The sequence below is a fragment of the Haliotis rufescens genome, unplaced genomic scaffold (assembly GCF_023055435.1).
Source record: "Haliotis rufescens isolate VD_foot unplaced genomic scaffold, xgHalRufe1.0.p SCAF_7, whole genome shotgun sequence".
NCBI classification, from domain to species: domain Eukaryota; kingdom Metazoa; phylum Mollusca; class Gastropoda; order Lepetellida; family Haliotidae; genus Haliotis; species Haliotis rufescens.
In genome coordinates, this window is record NW_025964361.1 from 23,026,710 (window position 1) to 23,048,388 (window position 21,679).

The 21,679-nt window shown below is 44.1% G+C and overlaps 1 protein-coding gene across 5 annotated transcripts in view; it reads right to left on the reverse strand.

Annotated features, from left to right (window-relative positions):
- The window catches only part of LOC124137453, a 46,546-nt gene that overhangs the window by 2,086 nt on the left and 22,781 nt on the right, over window positions 1-21,679 (reverse strand). For 4 of the 5 annotated variants that reach the window (XM_046503735.2, XM_048387322.1, XM_048387321.1 and 1 more), the window contains 9 exons: window positions 17,041-17,172; window positions 16,587-16,669; window positions 13,304-13,509; window positions 12,467-12,577; window positions 9,436-9,663; window positions 7,472-7,662; window positions 1,455-1,574; window positions 1,167-1,334; window positions 113-333 (listed from right to left, as the gene is read on the reverse strand). In XM_046503735.2, coding sequence (XP_046359691.2) covers window positions 113-333; window positions 1,167-1,334; window positions 1,455-1,574; window positions 7,472-7,662; window positions 9,436-9,663; window positions 12,467-12,577; window positions 13,304-13,509; window positions 16,587-16,669; window positions 17,041-17,172 — 1,460 coding nt within the window. The remainder of the gene's footprint in view (window positions 1-112; window positions 334-1,166; window positions 1,335-1,454; window positions 1,575-7,471; window positions 7,663-9,435; window positions 9,664-12,466; window positions 12,578-13,303; window positions 13,510-16,586; window positions 16,670-17,040; window positions 17,173-21,679) is intronic. The other variant, XM_046503736.2, reaches the window with a different exon arrangement.

Genomic DNA, 21,679 nt, shown 5'->3' on the forward strand with positions numbered 1-21,679 from the left:
TGTTCCCAGGTCCCACAAAGCCAATGGTCCTCATATCTCAAAGCTAAACTATGACCAGATGATGGTCATCACCATACATCCCTTGTCCAGACACAATTCTAATTCTAATTACCATGAGCACTGATGGTGTAGACCTCTGTTGGAACTCCAGGAACCAAAAGGTCCATGCCAACCTCTACAGCATTATCTGTGACATCCACAAACATCAGTGTGGCACCGATGCCGACTGCAAGTCTGGTTTTCTCCTCCAGTTTTTTCTGCTCTAGGATCCTGGCTAGAGATCCTGGCAGGAAGCTGATGTAGCGGCCATCCTCACTCACCTCCAGGCTGCTGCTGTGGACAAGATACAGAAGTTGTCATTGAAAATGCCTAAGTTAAAAAAATATAGTGTCAGAACACTGTAGCTCACCTGAATATGTTGTCGAAACATAAAATGTAATCTATGACAGCTACTTAATATAAGTTACTGTCAGCATTGATATTCAAATAGTTTCTGTATTAATGAACAAATTCTTCAACAACAAAATACATATTCAACATTGTTTCTTCATCAGCAACAACAAATGTAAGGTAGAATATTGTATAACAAAGGGAATGGTGCAAAGATCTAACCATGCATGTGTATTTATCACAATGGAGATTGACATCATCAGACTGAAAGTGTACATAACTTTCCCATGGTAGTAGGTTATAGGAGTTTGGGGTCATTAAGGGAAAGATATCAGGACTCAAACTTGAAAGTGTCACTCCTCCGTCTTACTTAATAAGACAGCATTTTCAGTCAGAGGGTGTCACTTCTGGTTTGAAAATACATCTGCATCATAAAATGATCTGATTCTGATATGACAATGTACAAATCATACATCTGCATGTTCTAATGACTCCAACCTTGACAATGAAACTGACCTTTTACTCACAGAATGCAACAACTACAAAGCCTCAGAATTCTACAAGTAAAATTGCATTGGTAATCAGTGAAACAACCACCTTTAGGCTCATAATGACCTTGACCTTTGACAGAAAGGCTGCTTTTGGACTTGAGATAAATGTAAATTCATGCCGGTAGAGCCTGCAGTGCCTTAGAAGCTGATAACAATAAAACATCTGAGACTTGTTCCTGACAACATCGCCTTCTGAAATCATGGTTATTGCTGAGAAATCTCTACCTGTCTTGTTGCCTGGTAATATTCAGGGTTTGTAGTGTGTCAGGATGCAGGAAGTAGATGGCGCTGTTTGTTACAACCATGATCTTGTTTCCTCCAAACAGGAGAGTTGTTATTGCTGGAAATTCTTCACTCAAAATTTCATCTGCAGTGATAGGGTTGCATATTATGCTGAAAAATAACAACTGATGTAGAGGTTTGGTCAAAGTTCATTTAATCATCAATTTCACAGAATTAACAAAACACAAAGGTCTGCAGAAGATGGATTTATTGATGATGACAAATAACAACCTTTTTTGGTCTGGTGTGATGCCATATAGTTTCTTCCCCAGCACATATGGAGTTGGCATGCTATGATGGGAGAAGGTCTTCAGTATCCTGCCACCTTTGCCGTATACGACAATACATGCACTGAAACATATGTTAGATGGTGTGGTGAAATTGGCGTCGCGTCCAACATTAGTGTTAGTGTTAGTGTTAGTGTGTGTGTGTGTGTATACTGACTCCTTGCTGAACAGTCCTTGTTTTTGTCCCTTAATGCCAAGCTCCAGGCAGGTTAATAACAAGTACCATCTATTAACATCTTTTGGTATGAGTGAGTGAGTGAGTATGGTTTTACGCCGCTTTTAGCAATATTTCAGCAATATCAGGGCGGGGGAAACCAGAAATGGGCTTCACACATTGTACCCATGTCGGGAATCGAACCCTGGTCTTCGGCGTGACGTCTTTTGGTATGAAGCATCTGGGGATCGAACCCCGGACCTTCCGCTCTCCAGGCAGAAGCTATATCCATTAGATCACGGAGGTGGTTCTATGATGAGAATTACCAAAGATATCATACATGTGAGAAATTACTACTTGAAGAAAAGAAGCATTAACATTCAGTGATGATTTGTCACATCCTTTCATTCATCTGCTTGAATTTTTTGTAAACATGACTGAATTTGAAAAGTCTTTCCTGTAGAATAGCCTTGATATAAGAAGGAACTCAACACTTGGAAATGACAAATATACTGACCAGAAAGTCTCCTATGTTGAGACCATGAAGGTAACCCCCAGTGGTAACCCCAAACTCTCGAGATTCAATTGTTTGTTTGTTTGTTTGTTTAATGCCGCACTCAGCAATATTCCAGCTATATGACGGTGGTCTGTAAATAATAGAGTCTGAGCCAGACAATCCAGTGATTGACATCATGAGCATCGATCCACGGAATTGGCATGCATCAACCAAGTCAGCGAGCCTTACCACCCGATCCCATTTGTCGCCTTTTACGACAAGCATAATCGCCGTTTACAGCAAGCATGGGTTGCTGAAGACCTATTCTACCCCGGATCTTCACAGGTCCAATTGAAATAGGGTCTATCAAATTATGCTATAGATGCTTCATTTAGTATACCGGTTACACATCTTGGCTCAATAAACATTTACCATGTGTAGTTTTTTGTAGTGGTGGGACAATACACCGATGCATTGGTCACACACTAAGTAAAAAATATTAATTCTTACCTTCAGTGTCTGCTTTAAAAACTGTTACACAAAACACTTTTTGGTAATGAGATACAAAAGTATTTTCATCCATTGTGTCATACTTGACATTGTCAACTGTAAATTGTCGGTGTGCATTGAAAGAAATGGCTTAGAGACCACAGATAAGAGCACACATAAGTATAGTGATAAGATTCGGGTTGTGAGCAGGGTATCATGATATGTATCAGATCGCATAGTTGGTGTATCGTCCAAGCCCCAGTATTTTGTGTACAGTATTGAAAAGTGATATGTCAATGATGAGCGCCTAACAAAAATGGTATTGCGAGGTTTGTTGTGCTGGACTAAATATTGAATTAGGGCTGATAAAATTTTGCTATAGATGCTCAATTTGGTATACCGGTAGCACATCTTGTTCACCATATCATACATATGGCGAACTGTATAATCTGTAAACATATACGATGTCTGTTGGTGTGGACTGTGATGTCTGTTGGTGTGGATTGCGATCCCAGCAGACTTGGCCCATGATGATCACAGATGGCATTATGTAAATGCCATGGCTATTATGTACAAACCTGGTATCACTTCGGCTTGTCCTCCCAATGCGCCACATGATATACGATTATGTTGGTGTGGACTGTGATGTCTGGACTGTGATGTCTGGACTGTGATGCCTGTTTGTGTGGACCGTGATGTCTGTTGGTATGGACTGTGATGTCTGGACTGTGATGTCTGTTGGTGTGGACTGTGATGTCTGGACTGTGATGTCTGGACTGTGATGCCTGTTTGTGTGGACTGTGATGTCTGTTGGTATGGACTGTGATGTCTTGACTGTGATGTCTGTTGGTATGGACTGTGATGTCTGGACGTGATGTCTGTTGGTGTGGACTGTGATATCTGTTGCTGTGGACTGTGATGTCTGGACTGTGATGCCTGTTTGTGTGGACTGTGATGTCTGTTGGTGTGGACTGTGATGTCTGGACTGTGATGTCTGTTGGTGTGGACTGTGATGTCTGGACTGTGATGTCTGTTGGTGTGGACTGTGATGTCTGGACTGTGATGTCTGTTGGTGTGGACTGTGATGTCTGTTGGTGTGGACTGTGATGTCTGTTGGTGTGGACTGTGATGTCTGGACTGTGATGTCTGGACTGTGATGCCTGTTGGTGTGGACTGTGATGTCTGTTGGTGTGGACTGTGATGTCTGTTGGTGTGGACTGTGATGTCTGTTCGTGTGGACTGTGATGCCTGTTGGTGTGGACTGTGGTGCCTGATGGTGTTGAGTGTGATGCCTGTTGGTGTGGACTGTGATGTCTGGACTGTGATGCCTGTTTGTGTGGACTGTGATGTCTGTTGGTGTGGACTGTGATGTCTGGACTGTGATGTCTGTTGGTGTGGACTGTGATGTCTGTTGGTGTGGACTGTGATGTCTGGACTGTGATGTCTGTTGGTGTGGACTGTGATGTCTGTTGGTGTGGACTGTGATGTCTGTTGGTGTGGACTGTGATGTCTGGACTGTGATGCCTGTTGGTGTGGACTGTGATGTCTGTTGGTGTGGACTGTGATGTCTGTTGGTGTGGACTGTGATGTATGTTCGTGTGGACTGTGATGCCTGTTGGTGTGGACTGTGATGTCTTGACTGTGATGTCTGTTGGTGTGGACTGTGATATCTGTTGCTGTGGACTGTGATGTCTGGACTGTGATGCCTGTTTGTGTGGACTGTGATGTCTGTTGGTGTGGACTGTGATGTATGTTCGTGTGGACTGTGATGTCTGTTGGTGTGGACTGTGATGTCTGTTGGTGTGGACTGTGATGTATGTTCGTCTGGACTGTGATGTCTGTTAGTCTGGACTGTGATGTCTGGACCGTGATATCTGGACTGTGATGTCTTTTGGTGTGGACTGTGATGTCTGTTGGTGTGGACCGTGATGCCTGTTGGTGTGGACTGTGATGTCTGGACTGTGATGCCTGTTGGTGTGGACTGTGATGTCTGTTGGTGTGGACTGTGATGTCTGTTGGTGTGGACTGTGATGCCTGTTGGTGTGGACTGTGATGTCTGTTGGTGTGGACTGTGATGTCTATTGGTGTGGACTGTGATGTCTGTTGGTGTGGACTGTGATGTCTGGACTGTGATGTCTGTTGGTGTGGACTGTGATGTCTGTTGGTGTGGACTGTGATGTCTGTTGGTGTGGACTGTGATGTCTGTTGGTGTGGACTGTGATGTCTGGACTGTGATGTCTGTTGGTGTGGACTGTGATGTCTGTTGGTGTGGACTGTGATGTCTGTTGGTGTGGACTGTGATGTCTGTTGGTGTGGACTGTGATGTCTGGACCGTGATGTCTGGACTGTGATGTCTGTTGGTGTGGACTGTGATGTCTGTTGGTGTGGACCGTGATGCCTTTTGGTGTGGACTGTGATGTCTGGACTGTGATGTCTGTTAGTGCGGACTGTGATGTCTGTTGGTGTGGACTGTGATGTCTGGACTGTGATGTCTGTTGGTGTGGACTGTGATGTCTGGACCGTGATATCTGGACTGTGATGTCTGTTGGTGTGGACTGTGATGTCTGTTGGTGTGGACCGTGATGCCTGTTGGTGTGGACTGTGATGTCTGGACTGTGATGTCTGTTGGTGTGGACTGTGATGTCTGTTGGTGTGGACTGTGATGTCTGGACTGTGATGTCAGTTGGTGTGGACTGTGATGTCTGTTGGTGTGGACTGTGATGTCTGGACTGTGATGTCTGTTGGTGTGGACCGTGATGTCTGGACTGTGATGTCTGTTGGTGTGGACTGAAATGTCTGGACTGTGATGTCTGTTGGTGTGGACTGTCATGTCTGTTGGTGTGGACTGTCATGTCTGTTGGTGTGGACTGTGATGTCTGGACTGTGATGTCAGTTGGTGTGGACCGTGATGTCTGTTGGTGTGGACTGTGATGTCTGGACTGTGATGTCTGTTGGTGTGGACCGTGATGTCTGTTGGTGTGGACTGAAATGTCTGGACTGTGATGTCTGTTGGTGTGGACTGTGATGTCTGTTGGTGTGGACTGTGATGTCTGTTAGTGTGGACTGTGATGTCAGTTGGTGTGGACTGTGATGTCTGTTGGTGTGGACTGTGATGTCTGTTGGTGTGGACCGTGATGTCAGTGAGTGTGGACTGTGATGTCTGGACGTGATGTCTGTTGGTGTGGACTGTGATGTCTGTTGGTGTGGACTGTGATGTCTGGACTGTGATGTCAGTTGGTGTGGACTGTGATGTCTGTTGGTGTGGACTGTGATGTCTGGACTGTGATGTCTGTTGGTGTGGACTGTGATGCCTGTTGTTGTGGACTGTGATGCCTGTTGGTGTGGACTGTGATGTCTGGACTGTGATGTCTGTTGGTCTGGACTGTGATGTCTGGACCGTGATATCTGGACTGTGATGTCTGTTGGTGTGGACTGTGATGTCTGTTGGTGTGGACCGTGATGCCTGTTGGTGTGGACTGTGATGTCTGGACTGTGATGTCTGTTGGTGTGGACTGTGATGTCTGTTGGTGTGGACTGTGATGTCTGGACTGTGATGTCAGTTGGTGTGGACTGTGATGTCTGTTGGTGTGGACTGTGATGTCTGGACTGTGATGTCTGTTGGTGTGGACCGTGATGTCTGGACTGTGATGTCTGTTGGTGTGGACTGAAATGTCTGGACTGTGATGTCTGTTGGTGTGGACTGTCATGTCTGTTGGTGTGGACTGTCATGTCTGTTGGTGTGGACTGTGATGTCTGGACTGTGATGTCAGTTGGTGTGGACCGTGATGTCTGTTGGTGTGGACTGTGATGTCTGGACTGTGATGTCTGTTGGTGTGGACCGTGATGTCTGTTGGTGTGGACTGAAATGTCTGGACTGTGATGTCTGTTGGTGTGGACTGTGATGTCTGTTGGTGTGGACTGTGATGTCTGTTAGTGTGGACTGTGATGTCAGTTGGTGTGGACTGTGATGTCTGTTGGTGTGGACTGTGATGTCTGTTGGTGTGGACTGTGATGTCAGTGAGTGTGGACTGTGATGTCTGGACGTGATGTCTGTTGGTGTGGACTGTGATGTCTGTTGGTGTGGACTGTGATGTCTGGACTGTGATGTCAGTTGGTGTGGACTGTGATGTCTGTTGGTGTGGACTGTGATGTCTGGACTGTGATGTCTGTTGGTGTGGACTGTGATGCCTGTTGTTGTGGACTGTGATGCCTGTTGGTGTGGACTGCGATGTCTGTTGTTGTGGACTGTGATGTCTGGACTGTGATGTCTGTTGGTGTGGACTGTGATGTCTGGACTGTGATGTCCGTTGGTGTGGACTGTGATGTCCGTTGGTGTGGACTGTGATGTCTGTTGGTGTGGACTGTGATGTCTGTTGGTGTGGACTGTGATGTCTGTTGGTCTGGACCGTGATATCTGGACTGTGATGTCTGTTGGTGTGGACTGTGATGCCTGTTTGTGTGGACTGTGATGTCTGTTGGTATGGACTGCGATGTCTGGACTGTGATGTCTGTTGGTGTGGACCGTGATATCTGGACTGTGATGTCTGTTGGTGTGGACTGTGATGCCTGTTTGTGTGGACTGTGATGTCTGTTGGTGTGGACTGCGATGTCTGGACTGTGATGTCTGTTGGTGTGGACTGTGATGTCTGGACTGTGATGTCCGTTGGTGTGGACTGTGATGTCTGTTGTTGTGGACTGTGATGCCTGTTGGTGTGGACTGTGATGTCTGGACTGTGATGTCTGTTGGTGTGGATCCCAGCAGACGTGGCTCATGATGATCAAAGATAGCATTATGTAAATGCCATGGCTATGATGTACAAACCTGGTATCACTTGGGCTTGTCCTCCCAATGCGCCACATGATCTCATCTTGAGGAAACTGTCTGTGTTTCTTGACAGCCTTCAGAACCTGTATACTGGACATGGATGGGTCATCCACTGCAGACTTCCATCCATGATAGTCCATTGTCAGGACAGGCTCCAGGAAGGTGGCCTCGTTGGTACAGTCTACAAACTGTTACGTTGGGAGTGAATATTGAGAAATATACACAACTGTACAACATACAACATGCAAGTATATAGACTCAGTTCACAAAAGTTTCAGTCTGATTAATGTGCACACTTTCTATCCAAACAAAAAAGTGTATCTGATCAAGGATCAGCCTTATTTTGTCAAACAGAAACACTATTGTCCACACAGCCAAGTGTTGTGTCATTAACAGTCTGTGTATTATTACAAGAGATGCAATGAGGCAGTTCTTCTCCCAATCTCATTAAAATCAGATCACTAAACAAAGATCTGAGGACATTCCATTACGGGTCACATCAAAACGACCTTTTGCAAACTTTGACCGTCCACTGAAATGACTAACAAGAAGTCAACATCAGCCAATTAGAAAGCAGCTATTTCGAGCTTACGACACTCGTTTCAACCTGGCCACTTCCATTTCAGACTACGCTTGAAAAGTATGTTGTGACACAGTTCTCGATTAAAATTTTGAAAACTGAACAAACTAACATTCCGGAAAGTCTAATATGTGGTTGAGATTGTATGGCAGTGCTTCCCCTAACTTTGCAATGCCTCCTCCATTCAAATGTTTATCCAACGGAAGTGATAGATGGACAATAATTTTGACAGAATCAGTCGTATGGGCCGAAACTGTTGTTCGGAATACTCCGTGTTAATGTTTTCGAGGTTGCATGATTAGAAAACACATTCCAACTGTCACTTTCAAGATCTGGTAAGCGACGCTTTGATTGGTCGGATGAAAGGTCATTCTGACGTGATCCGTATGGGATGTCCTCAGATCTTTGTTAAGCGATAGGGAGAACTGAGATCAGAATTTAATAAGGCAGTTCTTCTCCTCATATGCATTTACCCTATTACCATAGCTCGCTGGACTCACTTCTGTTGGATACATGTGAAGCAACTGATCAAATAATCAGTTAATCGATCTGCCCAGAATTCAAAATGTATAATCGTTACAGCAATACTGTAAGTTTGCTGGGAGACAGCATGTTTGGGAGTAAGGTGGGGGGTAAAAAAAAATAACTATGCCTTAGTTCATTTATTTTTCACATAACATTAATTAGAAATAATCAATTATGACAGTTAAAGGTACATGTCCATGAAAACATAATCTTGGTCCTGGGCTCTGTCTCTTCTATCACTTATTGAGGCATGCCAATCGTTTTATTTGTAGATGACATGTTACTGTGGAATTCATTATTTATATGAGAGGTCAGATTATGGATATAATTCATGGCAATAACCAGCACCTGAGAGACAAATATATACACTATTTATGTGCAGGGCAAAGAAAGCTGAAAACCAGTCTGATATTCCTCAGTGTTACAGATCGTCACGGTTTGTGCTTCAAGCATGTTTGATCACAACACCACAACAGGAAAATACAAAGAGTCCCAGGCAAGCATGGCTATTTCCATACAGTTACCATGGTGGCCATTTTCGGGGATGTCATTGCAGAGTTTATATGCTTGAAATCTCAGTGTTGTAAACCCCATGGCTTTCGAGGAGTTTGACTCAGAATCATCAAGACTCTTAAAATAAGTTTGGTTTAGGTGAGCTACAAATAGACGAGAAAAAACAACTGACAGTTTGTTGGATTTTAAACTCAGTAATTGTCTGGACTAATGACAGTTAAATAATTGTTCAATATAACATGAGATTAAATATATAGCTTGATGTTCCAGTATATCTTACTCTTCAGAATGTTTCACTGTTTTGCTTGAGTATTTTCACTTTGATGAAAAAACTTGTACTTACAACCAGAATATTCTTGTTTTCACCCTCAACAGAAAGACTCAGATAGAGCGTGTCCTTGAAGGAGTAATATTCTGTCAGCATGGCCATGAACATATGAGGCTGACGAGAGAATTCAGGGACTTCTGCAGCCTTTCTCTTCTCAGGCTTCGACAGTTCCCCGTACCGGTCTATGTACTGAGAAGATGCCACAACCTTGTCCCAGAGGTAGCAATAGACAAAGGTCACAGTCTGAAGGTAAACAGAAAAGTGGTGCTTTGTGTGTAGTTTTCCTATGAAATGATAGTGGCTTCCAAGAAATAATATTTGAAGCTTCAAACAAGGAGAAGAAGTGTTTGAAGGAAGTGGTCTAAAGGGAAAATGGGAGGAAGTGGTCATGGGGGAAGAAGTGGTCATGGGGAGTGAGTGGACATGGGGAGGAGGACGCCAAAGGGAGGAAGACCACATGGGGTGGAAGTGGTCATGGGGAGGCAGTGGGCCTGAGGAGGAAAGCATCATGGGGAGGAAGTGGACATGGGGAGGAAGACGTTATGGGGAGTAAGATGTCATTGGGAGGAAGGGATCATGGGGAGTAAGATTTCATGGGGAGTAAGATGTCATGGGGAGGAAGGGATAATGGGGAGTAAGAGGTCATGGGGATGAAAGCATCATGAGGAGGAAGTGGTAATGGGGGAAGAAGTGGTCATGGAGAGAAAGTGGTCATGGGGAGGAAGTGGACACGGGGAGGAAGATGCGTAAAGGGAGGAAGGGATCATGGGGAGTAAGAGGTCATGGGGAGGAAGTGGTCATGGGGAGGAAGTGGTCATGGGGGAGGAAGTTGTCATGGGGAGGAAGATGTCATGGGGAGAAATGGATCATGGGGAGGAAGATGTCATGGGGAGGAAGTCGAAATGGGGAGGAAGATGTCATGGGGAGGAAGTGGTCATGGGGAGGAAGATGTCATGGGGAGGAAGGGATCATGTGGAGGAAGATGTCATGGAGAGTAAGAGGTCATGGCGAGGAAGTGGACATGGGGAGGAAGATGTCATGGGGAGGAAGTTGTCATGGGGAGGATGACATCATGGGGAGGAAGTGGACATGGGGAGGAAGGGATCATGTGGAGGAAGTGGTCATGGGGAGGAAGATGTCATGGGGAGGAAGTGGACATGGGGAGGAAGTGATCATGGGGAGGAAGTTGTCATGGGGAGGATGACGTCATGGGGAGGAAGTGGACATGGGGAGGAAGGGATCATGTGGAGGAAGTGGTCATGGGGAGGAAAATGTCATGGGGAGGAAGTGGACATGGGGAGGAAGATGTCATGGGGAGGAAGTGGTCATGGGGAGGAAGTTGTCATGGGGAGGAAGTGGACATGGGGAAGAAGGGATCATGTGGAGGAAGTGGACATGGGGAGGAAGATGTCATGGGGAGGAAGTGGACATGGGGAGGAAGAGATCATGTGGAGGAAGTGGTCATGGGGAGTAAGAGGTCATGGGGAGGAAGTTGTCATGGGGAGGAAGATGTCATGGGGAGGAAGGGATCATGGGGAGGAAGATGTCATGGGGAGGAAGGGATCATGGGGAGTAAGAGGTCATGGGGAGGAGGTGGTCATTGGGAGGAAGTGGTCATGGGGAGGAAGATGTCATAGGGAGGAAGGGATCATGGGGAGGAAGATGTCATGGGGAGGAAGTGGTCATGGGGGAGGAAGTTGTCATGGGGTGGAAGATGTCATGGGGAGGAAGGGATCATGGGGAGGAAGATGTCATGGGGAGGAAGTGGACATGGGGAGGAAGATGTCATGGGGAGGAAGTGGCCATGGGGAGGAAGTGGTCATGTGTTCATGGGGGAGGAAGTTGTAATGGCGAGGAAGTTGACATGGGGAGGAAGTGGTCATGTTGTCATGGGGGAGTAAGAGGTCATGGGGAGGAAGTTGACATTGGGAGAAAGTGGTCATGGGGAGTAAGATGTCATGGGGAGGAAGATGTCATGGGGAGGAAGGGATCATGGGGAGGAAGTGGACATGGGGAGGAAGTGGTCATGGAGAGGAAGTGGTCATGTGGTGGAAGTTGTCATGGGGAGGAAGTAGTCATGGGGAGAAAGGGATCATGGGGGAGGAAGATGTCATGGGGAGGAAGTGGACATGGGGGAAAGATGTCATGGGGAGGAAGTGGTCATGTGGTCATGGGGGAGGAAGTTGTCATTGGGAGGAAGATGTCATGGGGAGGAAGGGATCATGTGGAGGAAGTGGTCATGGGGAGGAAGTGGTCATGTGGTCATGGGGGAGTAAGAGGTCATGGGGAGGAAGTGGTCTTGGGGAGTAAGATGTCATGGGGAGGAAGATGTCATGGGGAGGAAGTAGTCATGGGGAGAAAGGGATCATGGGGAGGAAGTGGACATGGGGGAGGAAGTTGTCATGGGGAGGAAGTGGTCATGGGGAGGAAGGGATCATGGGGGAGGAAGGGATAATGGGGGAGGAAGATGTCATGGGGAGGAAGTGGTCATGGGGAGGAAGGGATCATCAGGAGAAAGGGATCATGGGTTAGGAAGGGATCTTGGGGGAAGAAATGGACATGGGGGGAAGTGGAAATGGGGAGGAAGATGTCATGGGGAGGCAGTGGTCATGGGAGGAAGACGACATGGGGATGATGCGAACATGAGGAGGAAGGGATCATGGGGAGGAAGTGAACATGGGGAGGAAGGGATCATGGGGAGGAAGTGAACATGGGAAGTAAGACATCATGTAGAAAAAGGGATCATTGGGAGGAAGTGGACATGGGGAGGAAGACGTCATGGGGAGGAAGATGTCATGGGAGGAAGTGGCCATGGGGAGAAAGGGATCATGGGGGAGGAAGGGATCATCAGGAGGAAGTGGGCATGGGGAGGAAGGGATCATGGGGGAGGAAGTGGACATGGAAAGGTAGTTTCAGACGGAAGTTACCTGAACTAAACTAGCTGTCTCTTACAGTGCAGTGGACATATTCTAAATGACCATACAGCCAGGGGGAGAAAGGTTGTTAGTTGCATCTTCAGAAGAAAACCACAACTGATTCTACTCACAGAAAGGTTTGGGTTATACCCCCTGGCCAAACAGTACTCAGTTGTAACCAACATATCTTCCTTCCATTTTTTGGGTCTGTCAGGGTCAGAAAATATTTCAAAAGTAGTTTTCTGAAACAAAAGAACTTTAATTGAAAGAGTTTAATATGTAGCTATGTAACATGTATAAGTCTGATCTATGTACTTATGTAAATATATGCTGGTTTGAACGGAGTATCAAATATAGACCATTACAAGGAGTCATACTTGAACAAACACTGTTTGTTATTAAGTTATATGTCAGTTGTTATTTACTGCAGTTTAATGATAAAAAACTAGAAATTAGTTGCAAAAACAGAAGTGTCCCCATCCCCAGGCTCCCTGAATGTCACAATACTGTGACTCCAGCTACCTTAACAACAAACATGTAAGTACATCCATCTTAATGACATCAATTCAGGTTTTGGAAAACACATGTCCAATGAAGTACAACTTTAAAACAAAGACCTGTGCTTATAATGACATTAATAACAGTAGCTCACCTGGCTATGTTGCCAACAGGTTTAAATGTCAACAAATGAGGAACACAACGTTTTGGAGAATATCCTCGTTAAGTTTCCACCTTTTTATCTTATCACTGGTGGGTTGTTTCTGCATGTACATCCTAGATTTCAATCTCCCCATGAAGGAGTAAGCACATATTCTGAAACGTTGTGTTCCTCATGATACAGAAGTTATTATCCATAAATTCTCTCTCTTATAAACAACTGGCCTCAAAATATTACTTCAAAGAACAAAATGATGGTCTATTGTCTAATGCTTGGGTCTGGTGCTGAAACATGTGAAATGATACCATACCTGCTTCAGCAACTGTTTCACTAGTTTTGAAAGGTTGACATTTGCCCTCTGTCCATTGGCCCCTGTCCAGAATAATTTGACTGGCTTAGTCTCTGTCTTCCATCGTTTGAAGGCAGACGTTTCATATGCATAGGGAGCCAAGAAGTGTACTGTGTTCCCTGTCTCATCACGGTACAGTTCACTCAGGGTGGGAACCAGGTACAGGCCTACAGGCACAAGGGACAGATGTAGACAGCAACATTTATCTTTGGGGAAAACACAAAATAGTGGTTCCCTGTCTCATCACGGTACAGTTCACTCAGGGTGGGAACCAGGTACAGGCCTACAGGCACAAGGGACAGATGTAGACAGCAACATTTATCTTTGGGGAAACACAAAATAGTGGTTCCCTGTCTCATCACGGTACAGTTCACTCAGGGTGGGAACCAGGTACAGGCCTACAGGCACAAGGGACAGATGTAGACAGCAACATTTATCTTTGGGGCAAACACAAAATAGTGGTTCCCTGTCTCATCACGGTACAGTTCACTCAGGGTGGGAACCAGGTACAGGCCTACAGGCACAAGGGACAGATGTAGACAGCAACATTTATCTTCGGGGCAAACACAAAATAGTGGTTCCCTGTCTCATCACGGTACAGTTCACTCAGGGTGGGAACCAGGTACAGGCCTACAGGCACAAGGGACAGATGTAGACAGCAACATTTATCTTTGGGGCAAACAAAAAATAGTGGTTCCCTGTCTCATCACGATACAGTTCACTCAGGGTGGGAACCAGGTACAGGCCTACAGGCACAAGGGACAGATGTAGACAGCAACATGTATCATTGGGGCAAGCACAAAATAGTGGTTGAAGTGAAAAGACATTGAGGAAAAAATAGTGGTTCCCTGTCTCATCACGGTACAGTTCACTCAGGCTGGGAACCAGGTACAGGCCTACAGGCACAAGGGACAGATGTAGACAGCAACATGTATCATTGGGGAAACACAAAATAGTGGTTCCCTGTCTCATCACGGTACAGTTCACTCAGGGTGGGAACCAGGTACAAGCCTACAGGCACAAGGGACAGATGTAGACAGCAACATGTATCTTTGGGGAAACACAAAATAGTGGTTCCCTGTCTCATCACGGTACAGTTCACTCAGGGTGGGAACCAGGTACAGGCCTACAGGCACAAGGGACAGATGTAGACAGCAACATTTATCTTTGGGGAAACACAAAATAGTGGTTCCCTGTCTCATCACGGTACAGTTCACTCAGGGTGGGAACCAGGTACAGGCCTACAGGCACAAGGGACAGATGTAGACAGCAACATGTATCATTGGGGAAACACAAAATAGTGGTTCCCTGTCTCATCACGGTACAGTTCACTCAGGGTGGGAACCAGGTACAGGCCTACAGGCACAAGGGACAGATGTAGACAGCAACATGTATCATTGGGGAAACACAAAATAGTGGTTCCCTGTCTCATCACGGTACAGTTCACTCAGGGTGGGAACCAGGTACAAGCCTACAGGCACAAGGGACAGATGTAGACAGCAACATTTATCTTTGGGGCAAACACAAAATAGTGGTTCCCTGTCTCATCACGGTACAGTTCACTCAGGGTGGGAACCAGGTACAGGCCTACAGGCACAAGGGACAGATGTAGACAGCAACATTTATCTTTGGGGCAAACACAAAATAGTGGTTCCCTGTCTCATCACGGTACAGTTCACTCAGGGTGGGAACCAGGTACAGGCCTACAGGCACAAGGGACAGATGTAGACAGCAACATTTATCTTTGGGGCAAACAAAAAATAGTGGTTCCCTGTCTCATCACGATACAGTTCACTCAGGGTGGGAACCAGGTACAGGCCTACAGGCACAAGGGACAGATGTAGACAGCAACATGTATCATTGGGGCAAGCACAAAATAGTGGTTGAAGTGAAAAGACATTGAGGAAAAAATAGTGGTTCCCTGTCTCATCACGGTACAGTTCACTCAGGCTGGGAACCAGGTACAGGCCTACAGGCACAAGGGACAGATGTAGACAGCAACATGTATCATTGGGGAAACACAAAATAGTGGTTCCCTGTCTCATCACGGTACAGTTCACTCAGGGTGGGAACCAGGTACAAGCCTACAGGCACAAGGGACAGATGTAGACAGCAACATGTATCTTTGGGGAAACACAAAATAGTGGTTCCCTGTCTCATCACGGTACAGTTCACTCAGGGTGGGAACCAGGTACAGGCCTACAGGCACAAGGGACAGATGTAGACAGCAACATTTATCTTTGGGGAAACACAAAATAGTGGTTCCCTGTCTCATCACGGTACAGTTCACTCAGGGTGGGAACCAGGTACAGGCCTACAGGCACAAGGGACAGATGTAGACAGCAACATGTATCATTGGGGAAACACAAAATAGTGGTTCCCTGTCTCATCACGGTACAGTTCACTCAGGGTGGGAACCAGGTACAGGCCTACAGGCACAAGGGACAGATGTAGACAGCAACATGTATCATTGGGGCAAGCACAAAATAGTGGTTGAAGTGAAACGACATTGAGGAAATAAGATTAGTAGGGGAGTGAAGAATATGTGTGTGTGTGTGTGTGTGTGTGTGTGTGTGTGTGTGTGTGTGTGTGTGTGTGTGTGTGTGTGTGTGAGTGAGTGAGTGAGTGTGTTTGTGAGTGTGTTTGTGAGTGTGTGTGTGTGAGTGAGTGTGTGTGTGTGTGTGTGTGTGTGTGTGTGTGTGTGTGTGTGTGTGTGTGTGTGTGTGTGTGTGTGTGTGTGTGTGTGTGTGTGTGTGTGTGTGTGTGTGTGTGTGTGTGTGTGTGTGTGTGTGTGTGTGTGTGTGTCATATTGGTTATATGGGTTTCATACATTATATCTTGTTGAGTTGAGTTGAGTTGAGTTGAGTTGAGTTGAGTTGAGTTGAGTTGAGCAACCAGTCCTTGTTTTATCCCCTTAATGCCAAGTGCCAGGCAGGGTAATAACAAGTACCATCTTTTACCGTCTTTTGAGTGAGTGAACAGGAGAGTGAGAGTGATTTGGTGTGAACGGGTGGGGGGGGGAAGCATCGGACAGCCAAGTAACAACTGTATGAGCATTGCCCCGTGACATCTCCGCAAGGTCACATGGTCAGATCCACAATAGTAGGCTCTAACACCAAGCATGGCCATTTGGGGCCTATTCTGACCCTCAATACTCACAGATGTGAAGGAGGGGTAACAGGGGAGCTGAGATGCCTGCTGATGTGGTGATGAGGAAGAGAGGCAGAGGAAGAGTATGAAATACCTCTCAAATAACAAATGCCTTGAGGACATATTTCAGAGATTGAATGCCATGCATGTGTCTGCCTCGGGGTGTGAAAGTTGAAACTGTAAAACAAGAATAACTTCTGAAGGATTAAAACAAGATCTATCTGAGATTCTGTGTGGCCATCAACTTGACACACTGTCAAGACAATAACAAATTACAACTGAAAACAATGTATAAGAAAAATTGAACTTTTAGATATTGTCATGAACAGATATTGTAAGTATCACACAAATAAAAGTGAAAAGTTTACCCAGTGTAAGCACCAACAGTGAAAGTTTACCCTGTGTAAGGATCAACAGTGAAAGTTTACCCAGTGTAAGGATCAACAGTGAAAGTTTACCCTGTGTAAGGATCAACTGAGAAAGTTTACCCTGTGTAAGGATCAACAGTGAAAGTTTACCCAGTGTAAGGATCAACAGTGAAAGTTTACCCTGTGTAAGGATCCAGGTTGAGGGCTCTGATAGGGGGCAGCACCATCTGCAGATCAGCCGTCAGGAAGCCAGCATCTGTCAGTCTCAGGTTGAGGTCTGCCATGGATTGGTAGTCCCCCTCAAAGCAGTACCTAAGATATGTATATATGCCTAGCTTCAGTGTGTACTTTCTAAATGTCATGCTGATATGACAGTAATCAGTGGTTAATCAAACAGAATATATTTTTATAGCCTTGTACACTTCTGTTTCTTAATTGTGTTTTCATGAAGACCCCTTGAGTACGTATTTCCTTTATGATCCTGCAAATTTTAAACAAGAGTCATCAGAAAGATGACATATCCCCCCGGCAGCTGTCTGTAAAGTAACCACAAGTAAATGTGCAATTCTGTATGTAATGAGTCAAGAGTTGAATGTTCTTGAAGAAGCATACATTGTTACATTGTTTACCCACAAAAGATCCACCATGGTCGCATCCATATGAAATGGAAAGTAAAATACCGTATTCGACGTAATACCGGTAAGCGCCCCGCTCTAATAAGCGCCCACGCAAAAGGCACCAGTTCAGTAAGTGCTTGGTAGACATGCAAAGTTTTGTAGGAAAGTATTTAACAGTTTTGGAGTTACGCTCCAGAAACGAACACCACCCTCAGAGAACCTAAGTGCAACATGTTGCCATGTAAGCGTAAAAAATAAAAATTTCTAAAATTCCTAAATAGCGAAAGGTACCAGTTCAGTATGTGCCAGGTAGACATGCAAAGTTTTGAAAGAAAGTATTTAACGTTTTTTGAGTTACGCTCCGGAAACGAACTGTACCCTATAGAACCTAAGTCCAACTTGTTGCCATGGAAACGTAAAAAAATAAACCTTTTAAAAGTCCTAAATAGCAAAAGGCACCAGTTCGGTATGTGCCTGGTAGACATGCAAAGTTTTGGAAGAAAGTATTTAACGTTTTTTGAGTTACGTTCCGGAAATGAACACCACCCTTATAGAACCTAATTCCAACTTGTTACCATGGAAACGTAAAAAAATAAAAATTTCTAAAATTCCTAAATAGCAATAGGTACAACTTCAGTATGTTACTGATAAATTTGCAAAGTTTCGATCAAACACACTGAATTGTTTTTGAGTTCTGCCTCGGAAGAGGAAATGATTACAGACGGACAGACGGACGGACAGACAGACTGGCTGATCGCTATATCCCCCCGCATTATATGATTTAAACATATTTTATTCAGATTGAAATGGATTGGGAACAAGTTATCCAACTTAGGACTCCCTCTCCATAATCATTATATGCTGGGGGGATAAAAAAAAATTCAGGTCTTCTACAGGCACTTGTGAGTCTTCTTTATGCCTTACGTTGTCATCATTATGAAATGCAACACTTAATCTTAATCTACACTTAAAGGGGCACTGATCTAACGGACTGGTTGTTGCCTTTGTTATTGTTTTTCCCCCGTGAGTACCCGGATGATACGCAACGCAACTGAGCGTGACCAGAGACTGGGGTACCGTCTGCAAGGACAGCTAAATAAACTTGGAGGCTGGAGGCAATATTTGTTTTACGCATTTTTGAACACTGATTGGTTAACTGTGATCTATAAAGATTTCGACAAAGGGCGCATGTTAATTCATTTCTTCAGCCTAAACAAACAGACAAAAAGAACAAGGGAGCTCATCGGATGTCGTCATTTGGAAATACCCCAGATGGTTATAGTATAATACTAAAAACAGTATGCATGCAGTGAAAGCATTTTCGGATTTCGGCTTGCGTCGATAATACGATTACTACTCCCTTGTTGTCATCCACGTTTTCTCGTATAACCCTACACTTGTGTATTTGTCGTCATTCACTTGATGCTCAGTTAATGAATTTATTACAGGTACAATTAGTGGTAGCACCACTTATATTACCTGACAAAGGTTCCCATTTGGCATTTATTGTGTCTGGGGTAATTATTCAATCTAAATCCAGGTTTGAAGTGAGGTGAAATGTGTGTTATGTAATATGCACGTGGCAGCCAAGCAAGAGATGAATGATCAGTTGATTTACTTTTTTTTGTAAATCAACGGATCGTTCCTAGTCATCAAAGGATTAACAGAAAATACGTTGATTGATTAATCACTGTTATCTTGCACAGTGGATATGTCAAGAGTGAGTGTTTACATGTCTAGGTTTACTAAAACAAAGGGAATACACTCATCTCATGGCGCGAAGTGCCGATGTAAAAACAACATACTTTGTTCAAAGGGTTAACTGATAATACGTTGATTGATTGATCATTGTTATCTATCACTCAATGGAATTTTTAGGAACCGTGGACGCTATGAAAATAGTTGTCACGTGGGCTTTCTCAGCCGACCATTGAGACTTGACACCTATGTAAAACACCTGAAACAATCCAAGCGATCAGTTGAGAAACAAACACGGGTTATAATATCCCGAAACGATATATATCTTTTAAAATATTTGATTGTTACTGAGACACGTGACATCGAATAAGTTTCTTTGTACAGCTGCAGACGAGTGGGATATTGTTCCTTGTTGTGGATATTTACGGATACATTCCTCGAACAAGGAAGCTGCCTAAAACTTATACACATAAATTTGGTAGGTTGTAATTATGATATCTGCATTTTGTTTTCCTTCATTTGAACCGATTCGTTCTTGTTTCTCTACGTCTTGGTTGGGAAATTCTTCAATGCGCGATAGTCGTTGTAGTCACAGGTCTTTTCCTTTGTAAGCGTGTATATATTACCGTCAATTTGTAAAATGTGATTCTCTCAGGCAATTTATAAAATGTGTAAATATTTCAGCCATTTTGACTAAAAAATCTGTCCAGATTGATCAAGACGATCAAAAGGGCCTACAAACATCACAACAGATTATTATGTAGGATTAAAAGCCAAACAACTTAGAAATGTACTTTTCAACGTTACATTTTCAGTCTCTTGGTGATGACATTAAACATCAAAATATTTGGAATTCGTTGTCATAATAATACAGATGGAAATGTTTTTCAGTCACTTTGTAAAATAACTGAATATTTAGACGTTTAATAAATGTGTTACACATTTGACAGTAAAAAAATATACACACTATAAAAAAAGCATATGCTCAGGTGAAATATATACTTTGTGTTGCAAGTCAAAATAGTGTAAACGAAAATCGCAAAATTACCAAGCAAGTGACTTATCAAAACTTCGTCACCATTACCGATGCTACTCACAAAGATACCTACATTTCCTTATTATCTCGAAAACTGTATTTCATTTTGTTGATCAATGTGACCATACGCCCTTATTACTACCCATAAAAGTGACTAATGCGCTTACGAATGGCGCAGCAGAGGTCGCGAACTAGTCTAGATTTCTGCTATACATCCGGGTACTCACTGGGAAAAAACAATAACAAAGGCAACAACCAGTCCCGGGGAATTGCGTTAGATCAGTGCCCCTTTAACATTTCAACATGTTTACTGAGCATGAAAATCAAGGGATCCATATCGTTAAGGCCCTGATTATTTACAAAGGCTACTCATTTTTAGGTTCAAGTACATTCAAACCAAACACAAATGTCAAGGACCCTAGGATCCCAAAAAGTTTGAACACTGCATTTGCTATAGACTTTGCAAAAGCACCAAACATGTATGGTTTCTCAGGAACATCTACAAAAATGCCACTACACATTGCGTTTTTATTCCCATTTAAAAAATACACATTGGAAAAATAATATTCAGAGTCTTCAACAGATGGCCTTGGTAGTGTAGTGCTGCAGTACTAATAGTTCCAAGTTTTGGTTGATCTGACATGACAGCATACATTTTATACACACTTAACTTAAAAAAACATTACATGTACATAAATGGGTAAGTAAAATCATTAGGGAAACAATTTATACAAGGGTTATTGTGTGTTGATTGGGCTATTTATTTATGGCTAGCAATGAAACATGACAGGTAGCAATCGGGGTCTCCAGCCTTGTCTAAAGTTATATATCATACCTCCATGTCAGAATGAGTGTGAAGCCTGTTTAATTGGCTTCATGTCCCATTGGCTTCCACCTATGTGTTCTCTGTCCATCGTGTTGTGACAGTATTATCCTTCTGTTGTCAACACTTACTCATGTTATCCCACTCATGTACGTTATTGTTGTTACTGTTAATCCTCCACCTACTATATATATTCTGTACAATGTTCCTCATTTACATGGGGCTTCTCCCTGAACTCGGAAAAAACTACAGGAATAGTATTTAAACACAAAAACATGAAACCCGCCTCCCAAAAACTCCAGCTAAACAACAAACCAATCCAATTCCTAAAACAAACCAAATTCTTAGGACTAATTTTCGATGAACATCTCTTCTGGGACGCTCACAGAAATAATCTAATAACTAAATGTAGCAAAGATCTAAATACGCTAAGATGCCTCACTGGCTCAAACTGGGGGGCCTCCAAAGACACCCTCCTCTCACTCTATATATCACTAATTAGATCTAAAATAGACTACGGATGTGCCATATACGACACCCTAAACCAATCCCTAAGCAAAAAACTAGACTCAATCCAATATCAGGCTCTAAAACTAATAACACGCACTCAACATGGCACCTCCTACACTTCACTCCAGGCCTTAA